The 16983-nt window shown below is 48.7% G+C and overlaps 5 protein-coding genes across 11 annotated transcripts; 2 read left to right on the top strand and 3 right to left on the bottom strand.

The window, feature by feature from the left end:
• Positions 1-1466: 1466 nt before the first annotated feature.
• On the bottom strand, positions 1467-3913 carry FVEG_02809 (ATP-dependent RNA helicase DBP5). Its single transcript, XM_018890304.1, has 4 exons — positions 3306-3913; positions 2766-3251; positions 2477-2714; positions 1467-2429 (listed from the first exon to the last, which is right to left on the bottom strand). The coding sequence occupies exons 1-4, from the start codon at positions 3536-3538 to the stop codon at positions 1932-1934; spliced, it is 1455 nt and encodes a 484-aa protein (XP_018746596.1). The 5' UTR covers positions 3539-3913; the 3' UTR covers positions 1467-1931.
• Positions 3914-4137: 224 nt separating this feature from the next.
• On the top strand, positions 4138-6345 carry FVEG_02810 (hypothetical protein). Of its 2 annotated transcripts, none has more exons than XM_018890305.1 (4): positions 4138-4891; positions 4940-5610; positions 5664-5747; positions 5801-6345. In XM_018890305.1, exons 1-4 carry the CDS (start codon positions 4297-4299, stop codon positions 5894-5896), a joined length of 1446 nt encoding a protein of 481 aa, XP_018746597.1. In that variant the 5' UTR covers positions 4138-4296; the 3' UTR covers positions 5897-6345. The 2 variants fall into 2 exon arrangements, with proteins under 2 accessions (XP_018746597.1, XP_018746598.1); XM_018890306.1 differs by having other exon boundaries at positions 4140-4891; positions 4945-5610.
• FVEG_02811 (hypothetical protein) lies at positions 6207-8912 on the bottom strand. 3 transcript variants are annotated; one of them, XM_018890307.1, is made up of 4 exons: positions 8449-8912; positions 7851-7914; positions 6954-7794; positions 6207-6899 (listed from the first exon to the last, which is right to left on the bottom strand). In XM_018890307.1, the coding sequence occupies exons 2-4, from the start codon at positions 7906-7908 to the stop codon at positions 6602-6604; spliced, it is 1197 nt and encodes a 398-aa protein (XP_018746599.1). In that variant the 5' UTR covers positions 7909-7914; positions 8449-8912; the 3' UTR covers positions 6207-6601. The 3 variants fall into 3 exon arrangements, with proteins under 3 accessions (XP_018746599.1, XP_018746601.1, XP_018746600.1); XM_018890309.1 differs by having other exon boundaries at positions 6360-6899; positions 8154-8480; XM_018890308.1 differs by having other exon boundaries at positions 6360-6899; positions 7851-8480.
• A 1469-nt stretch (positions 8913-10381) lies between these two features.
• Positions 10382-13480, bottom strand: FVEG_02812 (DNA-3-methyladenine glycosylase II). 3 transcript variants are annotated; one of them, XM_018890310.1, is made up of 2 exons: positions 11127-13480; positions 10382-11082 (listed from the first exon to the last, which is right to left on the bottom strand). In XM_018890310.1, the coding sequence occupies exon 1, from the start codon at positions 13330-13332 to the stop codon at positions 12142-12144; it is 1191 nt and encodes a 396-aa protein (XP_018746602.1). In that variant the 5' UTR covers positions 13333-13480; the 3' UTR covers positions 10382-11082; positions 11127-12141. The 3 variants fall into 3 exon arrangements, with proteins under 3 accessions (XP_018746602.1, XP_018746603.1, XP_018746604.1); XM_018890311.1 differs by having other exon boundaries at positions 10382-11052; XM_018890312.1 differs by having other exon boundaries at positions 10382-12272; positions 12321-13436.
• Positions 13481-14202: 722 nt separating this feature from the next.
• FVEG_02813 (mannan polymerase II complex ANP1 subunit) lies at positions 14203-16840 on the top strand. Of its 2 annotated transcripts, XM_018890314.1 has the most exons (6): positions 14223-14897; positions 14951-15579; positions 15630-15677; positions 15731-15946; positions 16002-16171; positions 16290-16764. In XM_018890314.1, exons 1-5 carry the CDS (start codon positions 14725-14727, stop codon positions 16148-16150), a joined length of 1215 nt encoding a protein of 404 aa, XP_018746606.1. In that variant the 5' UTR covers positions 14223-14724; the 3' UTR covers positions 16151-16171; positions 16290-16764. The 2 variants fall into 2 exon arrangements, with proteins under 2 accessions (XP_018746605.1, XP_018746606.1); XM_018890313.1 differs by having other exon boundaries at positions 14203-14897; positions 16002-16840.
• The last annotated feature ends 143 nt before the right edge of the window (positions 16841-16983 follow it).

The raw sequence follows: 16983 nt of genomic DNA, 5'->3' as shown, positions 1-16983 counted from the left end.
CTACCTGGCCAAGTGTCGATGAGGCCTGTCGCGGCCCAATCATAAGGTGCTGCACCAAGGCTCGGATAGCAGAATCAGTACGGACCTGCATGGACGGGCCGCTGCCAGCATGACAATCAAGCAACCTTGAGCCAAGCGGCACGAGTGACAGACAATCATGATGCGATGCGTGCCAGGCAGGTAAGATAGCAATCGGCCAATAACTAACTAGCAGGCCAGCTTTGTGCAACACTGCTCAACTTGCCTGGTAGCATGGCGGATATCAGAGCCTTCAAAGCCCGTTGTCGTCCCCAGCCAACTGCAAATACGGATACGTCTGGACCGGCTTCAATATCGAAGGTTATCCGGACCCGCCATCCCCACGCCAAACGCCGCTCCTAGCAGGCGGATCCCGGTACGGGCCTCCTCTCCAAGACCTCTCGGAAGGAGGACAACATCTCAAAACCTTGGATGACTCGGCAGGTCGATCGATGGTGGATGGCTGCAACTGAGCGGTTTAGTTGCTTCAGATGTGCAACGTGGCTCGCTTCTGAAGCTGCTTCTGGCAGACCCATTATGCATCTCGATATCGGAAGCCCTCGGGCCTCAGATGTAGGCCATTTCCCCTCGGTGGGGGCAATTCATGTCAATCATTGTCAATACTCAGCATTTCCAGAAACGACCTGGTTACAACGCATATCTCTCAATGAGATGGCGCCCAACTCATCTCACACCTTTTTCTGACTGGCTCCTCAGCTTCAGGCTGCTCGAGCCTGATAGCATCATGACATCCACCCCCTCCGCCATTATACCGTTGTGATCGTTGAGCAACGTTGCCGTCGATGTTGTGGGCGTCGCGTGAGCTGGACTTGAGGTGTACGGAGTAGAGACAACAACATTATCAATTTGTCCACGCCCTTATTACCTGTTGTCTCAAATAAAGAGGTCCACTTCGCAACACGGAACTCTTGTTCTTGCGTCCCGTCCGTATTGATCAATCAACGCTGCGCCTCTGATTTCGTTTACAGCCTCCACAACTTCCGTCACAAGTAGTCAGCCAGCCAGTTTTGCTTTGTAACACAAACAAGATCCGTTCCTGGCGGTAGCGTCATGGGCGTTTTGGGGAGTAAGGAGGGCGGTGAGTAAGGCTGGCGTAAATGGAGAGGCTGGATCGTGAAAACTCTTGGCTGCTAGGCCGCCAAGAATTAATAGTAAGTGAAAGTTGGGGAGAAATATATATAACTAACATGTGAACGAGACTGGGTCCCTTTCACGGCAGAACTTCACCATCTTAGTTTTAATTAGTATTAACATATATTTCGTGAGAAACAAGACCTACAATGGCTCTACTCCATCTCCATTGTACTTAATACTGTTTCTTTCAAACCTACGTCAGTATCTAGTACTCAAGTAGCGAGATGCGACACTGCCTGAACAGGCCAAACTCGCCTCGTGAAACACGTTGTGTGTGTGTGTGTGTGTGTGAGAGAGAGAGAGAGAGAGAGAGAGAACGAGAGCAACAGAGAAAAATCATCATAGTGTTGCACCATTGGACATGGTGGACAAGTATCGACGACTGTGCAAGGAACACCCAGTGGACAGTGATTTGATGACAGCCTTTTTCTTTTATTGGTATCTCCATCTCGCATAAGACAGACATAGAGTAGTTAGCTTTTCCACCTAATTGCATTCTCAATATCCCACAGCCCATCTTAACTCTGTCGCATTTCGAAAAGGTCAGAAACCGCTGGCTGGCGACAGCGATAGGTCGCTCCATAGCACCTCCCGCTGAATCAAATCAATGTACTGTGGCTACTATAGCCTCAAAACCTCATGCGGTCGTAGACCATCCCATTCTGGTTCATGCCGCCATAGGCCATACCGTTAAAGCGTGGTCCGTTATTCCCGAAACCATTCTGGAATCCAGGATGAACTCCGTACGCGGGCAAGTTCTAGGCACCCTCGGTAGCCTTGGGCTCAGTCGCACTAGGGGCATACGAAGCTTGAGCTCTGTTCTTCTTGATGACTTCCTTCACTCGTTCCTCCGCCTCATCCCAATCCTCGGTATCGAGCTTGACCAAGTCAATACCATACTGCTCGGCAATCTTGCTCAAGGCATCGAAACTTTTCTTATCGTAAACGAAGCTGATGCTGACCCCGACACGGCCAAATCGACCGGTTCGGCCGATACGGTGCAGATAAGTCTCGGCATCTGGTTCAGTGTCGCCTCTTCCCTTCATGGGAATGTCATAGTTGATAACCATGGATACACTGGAAACATCGATACCACGAGCCAAAACGTTGGTGGTAATGAGAACCTTGTTCTCGCCCTGGCGAAATTTGGACAAAAGATCATCTCGCTCGAATCCATCAAATGCGGCATGGAGTGCAGAGACCTTGTGACCATCTGCTACCATCCGCCTCTGAATCTCGTTGGCGCTTTCTCGTGTCTGTGGAGAGTTAGACTAGAGATCCAACGATACCCAGTACTACTTACCTTGACGAAGATGACTGACTGGCCGATGGTCATCAACCCATAAAGCTTACAGAGAATATCGTACTTGGTGTTGTCATCTGGGCAGTCGATGAACATTTGAGAAATGCCCTTGACTGTGAGCTCACTACGCTGCAACTTAAGACTATGAGCGTTAGGCGCGAACTTGCTGGCATATTTCATGACATTCTCGGGGAAGGTGGCCGAAAAAAGAAGGACCTGAATGTCCTTGGGGAGCATGCTATCAAGTTTCAGCGTTTTGTCGGTAAACTCCAACTCGGTGGGGACTTACTTCTTGACCCTAAGGCACTGGTCCCCGAGTCCTTGCTGATCCAGCATGTTGTCGGCCTCATCAAGGACAAGGACGCGGAGCTGAGAGACATCCAACTGTCTGCGTCGAATGATATCCATCACTGTACCTGGAGTACCGACAATGACACTAGCTCTGACGGGTTCTCCGCGAGGGAGGGCGCCAGGGATCGCAGCAGCAACCTTCTTATTCTCGATAAAGCGACCTATGGCGTTGATAACTCCTTCAATTTGTCGCGCCAGTTCTCGGCTAGGTGCAAGAGCAAGAGCTTGGGGCTGGTCAGGTTTGCTGAAGTCAACTCGCGACAATATCGCGGTCACAAAGGCAGCGGTTTTGCCAGTGCCAGACTGAGACTGCGCCAACATGTTTCGCGGTGGATCGCTAAGCATCAGCGGAAGAGATCTGCCTTGTACTTTGGAGGGCTTCAGAAAGTTAAGGCTGAGGAGACCCTTCAGAATATCCTCACGGCTGAAATAGAAATGTCAGTTATGTTTCTCCCAGAATGAGATGATCGCCACCTACAGGCCGAGATCCTGCCAGGTGGTGGCAGAGTGGAAGGGGGTAGCTTCATTGTTCTGTAGCTCGCTAAGGGAGACCTCGACATCCCATTCAGGCTCATGGAGACCAGAGCCCCCGAGGTCCTCGATGTTGCCGTCGGCTTGGCCAAGTTCGCCAGTAGAGGCGGGAGCACTTTCGGCTGGAGGCTCCGTGGCAGCCTCATCGGGCTTTGTAATTCGGCTCGCAAGATCAGCCATGGCGGATGTATTGTTATGCTGTGAAAATCGTTTCGGCGATCGCAAGGTGGAAGGAGAGAGAAGTCGATACGGTGGGGGGCAGGCGGTGGTAAAGTTCTCGAGGCCCTGTAGCAGGCGCTAGATAACAAACTGCCCGGCAAGATCACGACGTTCCTTTAACCTGCACGAGCCAGCGCCGAAAGGCTTTGAAAATATATGGAAATGAAAATTTTGAGGTATGGGTTAGCCTAAGTCAAGAGAAATACTCAAGCAGGTAGGTAGGTGGATAAGGTAGGCATAAACAAAAGCTCATGCCAGTTACCGCGAGGTGATGAGAGGTGAATGGACTGGGAAGCTTCCTTCTCCAAAGTTTTGGCGGGGTCCAAGTTCTTGGAGGGGTACATGCAGAGCAGAGCAGGGCAGGTGAGGTGCCTTGGGTGCCTAGGAAGGTACCTAAGTACCTACCGATTGGGTGGAGTCCATTCAAGCTTCCATCAATGCTCACCTCTACCTAGGTTACCTTAGGTACCAGTAGTACCTAGAAACATTGGATCCTGTAACTTATAATGTGGGCGACAACCGCTAATTACCCGGCGCATTTGCTCTCACACCAACTGTGGATCTAATCCAGACTCATACAGTTATATAAATCAAGATAACTTCGGCATAAAGCTCGAGACTCAACTTACGCAACCATCTCATGGACTAGGAAATATCAAGACTCAGCTCATGAAGCTTTCATAGCTCCATACATCATACAATAGTCCTGAATAACAACAATGGCAGCTCCACCGCCGCCACCTCAAGGAGGGCTATCTCTCTACGAGAACCTGCTGGATCCCAATGATACGCCTTCAACCTCAGCGACAATATCTTCAGCCCCTGTTCTGTACAGCCAAACAGAAGACACATCTGCAGACATTACCGTCAAGAAGCCCATTGATCCCGCCCTTCGCTTTCAACCTATACGTCGTCCACAGGTGAAGCAAGCCAAGCCAAAGCCAGCATTCCCCAAGCCAGCTGTATCTAAGCAGGCTGTGAATCCTGCTCCTCTCGCTCCTGTGCAACCGAAGACTACGCTTGCAGACTGGGCCGCAACTGAGGAAGATGAGTGGATGTATGGTATGGGTGAAAAGCGTCAGCGTGGCGGTCGCAAGAAGAAGAAAAAGAGACAACAAGAGGAATTTGAGGCGAACTGGGACGATATTTACGACCCTACACGGCCAACTAATGTTGAAGAGTACCTGCATAGTGATGAGAAAGTCCAAGAGGTCAGAGATTGGAAAGCCTTGCTTTATAGGCACCGGCGTGAACGCGACGAAAGCGACCTCTCAGACGAGGACGAGGATGAACAAACCCGGCATGTTCCTTCAAGTGAGTTCACTACGAACAACCTCTTAGTTAAATTCTTACCTGTATCAGATCAGTTTGCTCCACCTTCGTCATATGCTTTCGTACCACCACCGCCTCAATCACCCCCAGCAGGACCAACTCCAGGCGATGTTAGTGGGGACGATGCATTTGCTCGCCGTGTAGCTACATCTCAAGGGGACGCTCCTCCGCCTGCTGCAGAAGCATCACCCTCTCAGCCTTCCAATTCCGCGACCATATCACGCGCTCCCGTAAGATATTCAAAGCCACATGACGACGAAGACGGAACAGAGGATAATGTCGATGACGATGCGTATTCTCCGCCGCCAGCTCTTGGGTCCAGTCTTCCGGAACAACCTGGTGATGATGCTCAGGCTCGGTCAAGCCGTCCAGGCCAGTTTGGTTTTGCCCATCGATTGATGAGCAAATATGGATGGACAAAGGGCAGTGGCCTTGGTGCTGATGAGTCAGGAATTGTCAACCCTTTGCGTGTTCAAGTTGAGAAGCGGCGGAAGAAAGCCGACGCAGATGGCGGAGGATGGGCCGAGCCAGGTGGTAAGGGTAAGATCGTTGGTGGGAAGCGCAAAGAGGAAAACACAGGCAAGTTTGGTGCTATGAGTGATGTCATAGTACTGCGCAATATGCTTGAGAACATGCCGAATCTCGAGGAGGAGATTGCAGGAGGTTTGGGACAAGAGATCGGAGAAGAGTGTGGAGAAAAGGTTTGTGAAAGTTATGTCCTTCTTTAGGCATGGTATAATTAACAAAGATACAGTACGGGCGCGTGGAGAGACTATACATTGACCAGGAAAGTCGCAGAGTGTTTATCAAGTTCACAAATCAAGTTTCAGCCCTTCGGGTAAATATCCTGTTTCATCTTTCACAACAGCAAACAGCTGACAACCCATATAGGCAGTCAATGAACTAGATGGTCGTGTATTCAATGGTAATACAATAGTCCCCGAATTCTTCGATACAGAAAAGTTTGAGCAGGGTAAGTATCACTAAAAAGAGTGCTTCTTACGACAGGTCAAGGCTAGACCGTGTGACAGAAGCAAAGATTAAGGGGCAGAAACAATCATTATACTGAAGTATTATCAATATGGAGATATACCCGTCATAGGTTTGAAGGAAGCGACTTTACCCAACCAGAGTTGGCTTTCAGCATGAAACAATATTCCAGTAAATATACTCGTGTAGCCCACCCCTTCTCAGGCGTTGGTGTTGTCTTGAGTGTCATATTCCTTAGGAGGGACAAAGTTAGAAGATGCATAGATGGAAAGCACATTTCACTCATAATTTAACCAGGTTAACCCCCAAATGTCAAGAGCCGTTGGCAACTAGGTGGATAGAGAAGGATTTATATTCATCATGGACCTGCAACTTGGCAATGCTTGATATTAGTTGCAGACCGAAAAGATTCATGATGGTCAAAATAAAGAAGCGCTTATCACGGACTAAACATCTTGATATGATGAGTTAAGAGAAATGTCAATTGTCAAGGCTCGGCGAACATGACCTCAAGAATAAAGTCCAAATACAATCGATTATTAAGCTCTAACAGGTTATCCTTTACACGCAGTTACCCCACCCCATGAAAAGCATTTTGTGCCCCATGACCAAGCACAATATGTCGTAGAGAAAAGTCAGGAAACATGATGACGGCGATAATGACGCCTTTAAGAGAAAATCCAGCAATCTTCATCTCCGTGCTTAAAAGAGCTGGGCAACGGCAGCAACACCGGCAAGAGCAAGAACAGCCATGTTGACGCTGACAATGCCAGCAGCATCCTCCTTGTCGTCACTGTTGTTGCTCTCGGAAGAGCCGTCGCTCTCCTCACCACCGTCCTTGCCCTCGTTGGCCTCTTTGTTGTTAGATGTGCACTTCTCCTCACCATCGATCTTCTTGTCCTTCTTGAGGTTGTCGAAGTAGTCACAGAACTCCTTGATATCGGTGGTCGAGGAAACAACGACACTGCCACTAACTTGGTCAAGCTTGGGAAGTTCCACCCTGGGATCACTCATTAGACTTGGAATTGCTGTATGCTAGAGAGGTTTTACTCACTTCTCGAAGCTGCCTCGGAGGGCAACACCACCGGTGACCTTCTCAAGCTTGGGGAAATCATCAATAGCCTCAAGCTTGGTGTTGTTCTGGATGGTGAAACCGCCGCCAATCTCCTCCAGAGCGGGGAAGGAAACGTTGGTGAGCTTGTTCATGTCGACAAGAGACAGTGTCTCCGTGATCGTGGTCAGGTTGGGGGCGGAGAAAGACTTGAGCTCGGGGTTGGCGTTCAGCTTCAAGCTCTTGGTCACCTCCTGGAGAGCAGGAACCTTGAAGGACTTGGCGCTAGAAATTTGGATCTCGGCAGCAGTCTCGAGTTTGTTCATGGTAATTTCCATAACGTCGTTGCCATTGTCGAAGATCAGGAGCTGGGTGGTAACGTTAACGAGATCGGAGTTGAAAGCGTTCATCTTTCGGTTGTTGTCAATTTGGAAACTCTCGACACTGGCGACGCTGAGACCGCTAAGATCACTGATGAAAGTGTCGGTGATTCGAATGCTCTTGATCTTAGTAACGCCTTCGGTACCGAAGTTCAGCTCGCCGAGTCGGGGAAGCTTGATGAAGCTAAGCTCGCCCAGGCTCTGGAGTGAAGAGAATTCGAGGTTGTTGAGGGCCTCGAGGTTGTTGAGCTCGAACGTTCCAGTGATGGAATTGATAGTGGTGCTGGAGAGAGAGATAAGGTCTCCAGCGTTCTTGGCCTGGAAGTTACCCTTGATCTGCTTGGGGCCGTTGATGACAACGGCACCAGAAACAGACTTGTCAATGATGACATCGGCGTCAACAACATCACAGCTGATGACTTGTGTAGGTTCGGTGATCTTGATGTCCTTGGTACAAGTGGCAGCTAGACAAGATTGATGTCAGTAGGATATCCAAGATTGTGCATCTGATTTTACCCACCAGAGACGGCAGAGACACCGAGGGCCGCAATGACCGAGAGGACCTTAACGGAATGCATTATGATCTGAATAAACAAGCAATTAGATAACGTTGACTATACACGGGTGCGTGAAGAAGACTGCGGGCTGATCTGTGACAGTGGTTCATATGAATGCCGGTCCAAAGTAGAGCCGCCTCGAAAGAAGCAATGCTGATGATGAATGGTGTCAAAGCGAGCAACTGCAATACAATGTCGTGTAGATGTCGGTGCTCGATAGCAAGGCCCCTTTTTGGCAGGAAAAGGGATGTTCAATGGCAACCAACCTGGAAGGAATGCGTGAGGTGGAGGGGAGGAGGAGGAGATGCGTCCAGCCAAACCGTAGGTAGGCAGAAATGACCAAATCGCAAAGTGAATGGAGAAGCAAGAGCGTACAGAAAGATTATCTCGAGGCAGGTGAAGAAGAAAGAAAGAAAGAAAACAAGACGGCAAGAAAGACGGGACGGAACGGTTGAAACCAATCAAGGAGCACAAGCCAAGTAAATGCGCGTCTCGGCAAGCATCTCTCTCACAATGGATCGAGCCCAGTCGACCGAGCGATGAACGTTCGTACGTACGTACCTAATTTGTAAGGGGAAAGGATCCTGTGATTTTGTTGGATGGTGTTGATTCTTGAAATCCTTGGGAGTTTCTCGGCGAACGACTGATATATCACGGAACTGCAAGAATATTCCTAGAACTAGACAAAGTCTGGCAGAGTATAGCCTGACGAAAAACGAGTGGCGTGAAGAGAAAAACTGGACGAGAATATTACCGACGAGGAGAGGAAAGAAGAGGTTCGAAGGAGCGAGAGAAAAAGAGAGGAGGAGACGGGAGGGAGGAGATGAAAGATGGTCGACCGAGATGAGTGCACGGTGGGAATTCGGCGCCGCCTGCATTGGGCATGGGGCATGGGGCTCCAGGGGAGCTACCAGGGTGGGTTCCGAGTTGGATGGCAAAACCTAACTTGATGGACAAAGGCAGGGCACTGACAGGTCAATCACCAGCTTCGGGGCCCATTCTCCCAGGGGCACTCAGACACTGAAGACCAAAAAGGAACCAGTACCGGCCCAAGGCGATGCCAGGGCGAGCTGGACTCTAGACTCCAGTATGGACTGGACGGGTGCGACGGATCCATTGACCAGGTGTGAGAAATGGCTAATACCTAGGGATAAACGGCATAGGTACTAATCTCCTGCTAATGGTTCAGAGACATGGGCCCACTGACTTGGTTACGCCTCATCCGTTACTGTATGTATCATATCAGACTACTATCAGTGCACTGCTCAACACGACGTGAATTAGTATTGACACCGACCAGTGACCACCACGGAACTATCAAGACGCTAGCTAATGCATTGAAAGGTTTTTTTTGTTTTCAATCTGTCCTAGTTTGAGGCAATGTAGGTTCTTTTTCTGCCTGTATTCTCGAGCCAAGACCTTATGCGCTCGCATTGATACCAACCTCCGGCTTCACAAAAAGCCCAATGGCCGCGTAAGCAGAGCTAGATGCAACAATCATGACAGCACTATCTGCCCTCCAGTCTGCTTCAGTCTGCTTGGCCAGCAACCAAAACAATCAACATCCCCCAAAGAGGAAATTAGTGGATACATGCCTTCTTCTGCCTCTTTGACTTTAACTGCGTTGCATGCATTAGCGGGCTCTACCAGGCACCGCGGCTCATAGCCACTCCAAGCGCATTACTGAATACCTATAGTAGGTATATCCAGCTTTGAATGGATTTCTTCACTTATCCTTCTAGGTAGTCTTCTTTCATAGTAGACAATCATTCTCGAGGAGGCATATTTGCGCATGATTCTCTTTGTAGACTCACTCTGGTATATGTACATAAAGCAGATTGTCCTTGTTATTCCCTGACAATCTCAACACCAAAATTAGCTACAATCTCAAGCTTTGTGCCTCTAATTCCATCGCATCGCATGCAGGCGAGATTTGCACCCCATTCAGCTACGGACGCTGCTCAGAGCATCCACTTTTCGCATCTACTAGCAGGGGCCCTAAACTCCCATGTCTTTCAACCCGTTGATAGTAAAATACCTTCCAATCGATCGACTCCATAGTGTCATTACCCAGCAAGGGCACCCCCTTAGCAAGTATTCGCTAACAGACGGAGACATTGCACCGCCTTCCTTGTCAAACTCATCTTGTTCCATTTGTCTTCATTTACATATGATTTCACGATCCAGGCTGGGCCTGGATTCTCCATCTTCAATTCCTTTCTTCTGCTGAGACGTCATCATTTCCACGAGACAAATCACCTATGATGCCAGTCGGAGGCAAAGGTTACACAGCCGATCTGTCAAGGGCGAGAAATGCTGTATGCCTGGCATAAGGGTAGGACAGAGTCCAGTTACAGATATGACAATCATTCAACCGAGCGAACACGAGCCTATCTTAATGACATGAGTATTAAAGCGAACTCGTTGATCGATATCAGACCCAAGTGATTGAGGAATCATTCATCAGAGTCACCGGGCATAAACACCACTCAAGGTCTGAAATCTTATTGCTATTGACATTACGATACGACTTTTCTCGGCATCGAAACTTCCGGAGGTTCCGGGGATAACAAAGCCCAATACTTCTTCTCCCTTTACGGATATTGCTATCATCATTCCACTTCGCGCACTCACTTCCCTTTCCTTTATCATATCTCTTCAGTATTCGGAGTCTCGGACAACTAATATGGAACGCGGCCGTCACTGTCGCCGGGGTCCATGTGCCTCTTTGTCTTTTTTCTTTTTGTCTTTCCCCTTTAACATCAGTCTCAAGTGATGTGGTAGTCCTGTGTTTGATCCCAGCCTGCCCAGCCCTTCTTTATCTCAGTGGATTGTCACTCATACAAATGTGCTGGGGGCTGGGGCACATGCCGCGGATAGATCCAAGGTTACGATCTTAAAATGGACTTTTTTTTTTCTCGCACCGTCCTTTAACCGAAATTCGCCCCTGATTTGTTTTTATGCCATGTCACAGTGGCCATGGCTTTGGTTATCTTTCAGTTTCACGGACTCCAGGTATCCATTGAAGATGATCTTGATTAAAATCATCATCCAGGTAGTCAAAACAACACACCAGAGCATATTGGGCATGTCTATCTTCTCTGTATCTCAGACAATGGCTTTTCAGGGTTCATGAGCCTCGTCAAAAATCCCAACCTCGAAGATCTTTCCGAACCATGGGAGGGGAGGAAAAAACTGTTATCAGCTGAGGGTACACGGCTATGAATGGCACTACATACCCACGTGTGGACACTAATTTAGATCAGATATGCCCAGATTTCCTCCCGTTGGCCACTCGGTTGAATCTTTCGCTGTCCAAAGAGGCCACGACGGACGCATTCCATCGAAGCATGTACATATATGTACCTAAATCGAAGTTATCCGTCGCCCCTTGACGCGTTACACTCTCCACACTCAGACAGCCAAGCCTGCAGCTTGTGTGGGATCGGCTCCGTCACTAACCAAGCATCTTCCTACTTCCCGCTTCAATATCTGCCCAGACCTTGCAAAGACTCGACGATTTGCGAAGTGGTTGCACAAGACTTTCATTTATGGGCCTTACTCCGTAGAGGTTAAATTATCACATTGGCCCCATTTAACTCTCGCGATCTGCGAGCTAATGTCGAGTTCGTTGTTCGTCGGACACGTATTCATGCGTCTTGTCTGATACATCGTACCTACATGGCATCCTCACTATCATTGTTTTTTGTTTTGTTTTTTTGGTGGTTTTTTATTTTGTTTTTTGTTTTTTTGAGGGGGGGCAAACCTTCACGATGTTCCAAGCTACTAAGATGTTAGGATGCATCGAGGCCCGCTACGGTCTCGGCAGCGGCGTCTTTGGTCGATTCGTGGCGCCGTCTTCGCGCCGTTATGGGTGAATCCACAAAAGCAGGCCTCCCCTGGAGCTGATCGCCGATGGCGAATCATGTCCTTTGTGCAAGTTCAGCCAATTATGTTTGCTGCCGTGATCCTTGAACAGCAATAAGAGATATGCTCTGTAGACGACAAGGCCTCACCAACTCATTGCAGTACGAGAAACCGATTATGTATTGTTAGACGCGTACGTCGGACCTTACTCACCGGGTCCAGACAGAGGACAGCTATAGTACATAAATATTTGCATTGAATCTGTAGTGTGACATCACCACTCGCAGTAGTAACCGCGGAAGTGTACCGTATCCGATCAACACAATGTGGGATCTTTGTCTGCTAGGCACAACAACAACAAACACCTACCGCCCCAGCAACTAAAGTTTATTCCATTGTACTGATATCGGTCTCCTCGACTCGCCACATATACCACATGAAGAGACTTCGATATGGCGAGAACTTAATCGACAGCTCAGTCATATCCTGCTCCGACATGTACTTCCATTTACCACCGCCTTTGGCCTTTAGCTTGGCAATATCACGCCCCACGAATGCAGCCATACCTCTCTGAACGCCTAGATCACCGAGTGAAAAGACGTCCATCCTTTTGAGCCCGAAGCATGCAAACATCTCAACGGACCACTTCCCAAGGCCTCTCACGGCAATCAGCTTTTCCATGACCTCTGCATCCGAAGCATCATGGAGCATTTGAGCACTAAGTTCTCCACTGACGAACTTTTCTGCGAGACCTTTGATGTACTCGGCTTTGCGTTGCGATAGACCTGCTGTACGGAGCTCGTCGATCGACTTGGAAGCCACCTGGGAGGGGTGAGGGAATCGGTTTCCTGGTTGCTCCTCGAACAATGTGAGAAACTTGGCCTTTATAGACTTGGCTGCAGCTCCTGATACCTGCTGGCTAATGATGCCACTGGAGAGGTTCTCAAATGGGTCTATCTTCTCTGCCAGTCCCTCTGGTGAGAAAACTCTGCAGTGGTGGCTCTCTACAAGAGGTTTCATGCGAGGATCAACTGTGACCAGATAGTCGCATGCCTCTTTAAGGAGATTCTCTGTTGTCGTCTTGGCCTGGGGTGCCTTGCTGGGCGATAAATTATCAATGTCCCGTGAGGTAACAAGACGTGACGTCTCTGGTGAGAGTAGTGTTGCGTTTGTCAGCCTGGGGTTTGCAAGTCGTGTAACGGCCGCAGTACGAGGCTTCTTGGTGATGCAAGTCGGCTCAGCAAAGAGCCCAGCAGCAGCAGGCGTTGGTGTCTTTGGTGGCGGAACAGCTGATATTGCAGGTTCGTCTTGTGCTCGCTTCCTTGGGGGTGGTGTTGAAGGTGCTTCGGGTTCGTCCTCAACTGCAGCTGCTTTACGCTTCCGACCTGCCGCCGTCGATCTTGGTTTCTCCAGTGACTCCTTCATGGAAGCAGGCTGGGCGCTGATGCGTGAGGATCGCCTTGTGGTGACCATGATGTGCGTCGAACTGAGTCCTATCCTTGTTCCGAGTATTTGTGAATATGATGTGAATTGCTGCAAAGCCAGGGAGGTATGACGTCGTAAGAGCAACGTGGACATAACACAATCCGGCTCACGGTAGATGCACCGCTACTCACAAGTAGCCTCCGGCGTAGTAGAGCGTTTTTCTTCTAGAAATTGGCAGGTATTCCTGTTGACAAAAGTGTCAGTCTTTTGCTTATTCACGTTCATGAGTCCTTGGGAGATGCGACCTGTCTTATGTCATTGGTCGATCTCTTAGCGTGTTTGGAGCCAATAACACCACGATTTGAATAAGGTACCTTCCATTACCTCCACGATTAAGACAACGGACAGGCGATTAGTTAGGTTAAGGTACCTAAGTAGGTATGGATTTGTAACCTGTATCTATGTCTTCTCTTTCTAAATGTCTTGTTCAACCTAGATTTTTAACCAGATTTCTATCATTTCTTAGTACAAGCTTGCATCTGCCCCAGTAAATCCGTAGAGGGTTCTGTTACATATTAGTCAGTTGAAAGACCAGACAGAGACGTAACATTGTATATAAACAGCGGGTGCGAGGTGATGCGAAGTCTCCCTCGCTTGTAGCGCGGTATCACGCACCGCCGACATACAACGCGATTCGTTCCAAAGGTCAACAGAAGACGACGGGAAGAGGCAGAAGGAGAAGAGGAAGATTAACATCTATTCAAAAAGACCCATAGCCACGAGTTCTTCGGAGCAATCTCTAGGGTAAGCATATATCCGTCGCTGACGTTAGCCTTTCCACCCACCCACACGGCAGTCGCTTCGATAAGGGCTATCTGCCGCTGAAACCACTGAAGGATGGAGCTTACAGCGGGCCAGTGGAGTGCCTGGAAGGTCGGGCTGGAACGCTCTAGGTAGGGACCCTGTCCCGGCCACAACCCGGACTGTCGTGTCGAGCCAACGAAAGTCAAGGTCCTGATCCGAGCTATCGCAACGTGGATTAATGTCATGTCAACAGTGCTTTTTGATTTACTTTTCCTACCTGGATTCTTACAACCGATACCTGTCGACTTCACCAATTCTTAATAGAGTACCATCACACACTCGTTTTCGGTCATACCATCTATTTTTGCTTAATGCGAACATTATATATTTTGAGCCGCTCTGGTAACGCTAGGCCCCTTACGCGACAGCAATAACCTCAAAGCCGCCAGCAAAACCCCTGTACAAAGGCGTATCAGAATCAGGGTGTAGTCTACCCAAGCACGAAACTACACGGGAGCCGCCGTAGGACTCTGCGGTACTGAGCAGGATCAAAGGGTTGTTAGACGGAGCCGTTGCGACAGGAGAATTGAAAGAACAGCGAACCTTGGAAGACCTCACGTGGTTGCTGACGACAAAACGTGAACACAGCTGCAACAACAGCGCCAGTTATCGCCTCTGCTACAGATTATCCTACCCGGAGAATACAGCGAGAGGACGACTTGCTGAAGTAAGGTATTCACCATGCTTCTTCCTGGTGGTGGACTGAGCTGGAAGGCCGCAAAGGCCCAAATGCCTCCAAGCAGAATATTGCGAAGCAATTTGACACGATCACGACTACTTCTCCTAATAGGCGTTACTGGCATTGTGATGCTGCTGTACCGTACTTTCCGAGCACCACCCCCTGGGCCACAAAAGTCTGTACCGTCGACTGGGTTCGAGTAGAGGAGCTTGACTAACATGGAAACAGTGTTCGTTGCTGGGGCCCAAACAAGTCACCAATGGAAATGACACCGAACGAACATGCTCTATGGAATGCACACATGCAGACACCGGTCCTCTTCAACCATCACAAACCACTAAAAGTCGAATCTCCTTCGATCCAGCACATCGACCTGAACCCGATCACCTCGAGCCCACAGGCCATCATCCGAAACGAACGAGTATTGATCTTGACACCTCTCAAGGACGCCGCCCCTTTCCTCAAGAACTACTTCAAACTCATCGCAGAGCTCACTTACCCGCACCGCCTGATCGATCTCGCTTTCTTAATATCTGACTCGAAGGACGATACACTCGCTATCCTTGCTTCCGAGCTTGACCACCTACAAAAGCGGAAGGACGAAGTGCCATTCAACAGTATTACTGTTGTCGAAAAGAATTTCCATTTTCACCTCAGCCAGGATGCAGAGCAGAGACATGGATTTGAGGTACAAGCGCCACGTCGCAAAGCCATGGCTAAGGCAAGAAACTACCTCTTGGCTACAGCTCTGAAGCCAGAGCACTCATGGGTGTACTGGCGTGACGTTGATATTGAACAAGCACCGAGACGGATCATTGAAGATTTTGTTGCGCACGATAGAGATATTCTCGTGCCCAGTAGGTCCCCCAAGGATATTCTGAGACATCATGGCACTGACACATCCGAGACATTTGGTTCCACAGGTTCGAGAAGGGTGTTGATATCGAAGGTCGATGTAGGTCCCTCAAGTCTAGCTATGACCAGAGAATTACTAATTTGCAAACGCAGTCGACTACAATTCATGGATCGAGTCCGACAAAGGCCGAAAGCTCGCCAACAGCCTGCCCAAAGACACAGTCATTGTCGAAGGCTATAAGGAATTTGACACTGGGCGCGAATACATGTGCAAGATGGGGGATTGGCGCGAAAACAAAGATGTCGAGGTTGAACTGGATGGTATTGGCGGTGTCAACATTCTGGTCAAGGCAGACGTTCATCGATCAGGTTTGTGGCCACAGTATTTCAAGTTCCGTAATGTCGCAATTAACATCGTTTTTAGGCATCAACTTTCCAGCGTATGCTTTTGAAAACCAGGCCGAGACCGAAGGCTTTGCCAAGATGGCTAAGCGTGCCGGCTATCAAGTTATTGGTCTCCCAAACTACATCGTATGGCATTACGATACACAAGAGAAGGGTGGTAACTTATGATGAGTACCGTAATTCTGAAGAGCAAGTGGAGTTTTTTTTTTTTTTGACGTAACTCGTCTACCTGACGACTCTCGACCAGCTCACTCCATACACGCAGACTCATGACGTTACGCCGTTAACGTTTCCAACATTTTTCCAGACCACTCGGTCGATGTTCAGCTTCAAGTTAAGCTTGGAAATGAGCAACAAAAGATTATCCTTCAGCGAGTAATTATTTCGTTCGATTCGACTCGATCTGTCGTGTATTTAATACGGTCAATGTGGACGCTAGGGGTACTTATCGGAGGAAGAGGCTAAAAGTGAAACAGATGCTTTTTGTAATATTGAAGAACTGGTTTCTTATTATCAGTCAGGAAACGCCCTATGCAATAAAGACTCAGTAGTAATGTGTGTTAGGAAGAGCAGCCTTATAGAGGGAGGGAGCCAGATGTAATATAGATAATATGGGCCGTTTTCTGGAGTTGAGGATACACTGACGATAACGACCAATATAGTTAGCCAATGGATCTCTCATCGGCTGCCTACCTAGTAGGTAGGTATGCTTGAACATGAGCTAACGAACGTAATTACCTAGGTATTTTTTGTAATTTTAGTCTGTTAAGAAGTGCGGAGACGAAAGGCGGATATGCGACATTTCACGGAAGAAGAACTTAAGCATGAACATACTAAAAGACCAAGCTATTACACCTAAGGTAAGATTCATCTACCACGTATCCCATCTCACTTGCGAATAGCCTCATATTTGGTTGTAGTGACATGGGTAGTTGAGATTGGCTATTCGAATATTGCGTCACATGAGACCTGAGCGATCTTGCAATTATAGCAGCCAGCCC

This window comes from Fusarium verticillioides, chromosome 5 (assembly GCF_000149555.1).
Source record: "Fusarium verticillioides 7600 chromosome 5, whole genome shotgun sequence".
Taxonomy (NCBI): domain Eukaryota; kingdom Fungi; phylum Ascomycota; class Sordariomycetes; order Hypocreales; family Nectriaceae; genus Fusarium; species Fusarium verticillioides.
Note: the sequence above shows the minus strand (reverse complement) of the source record. Positions and strands in the feature narration are given on the sequence as shown.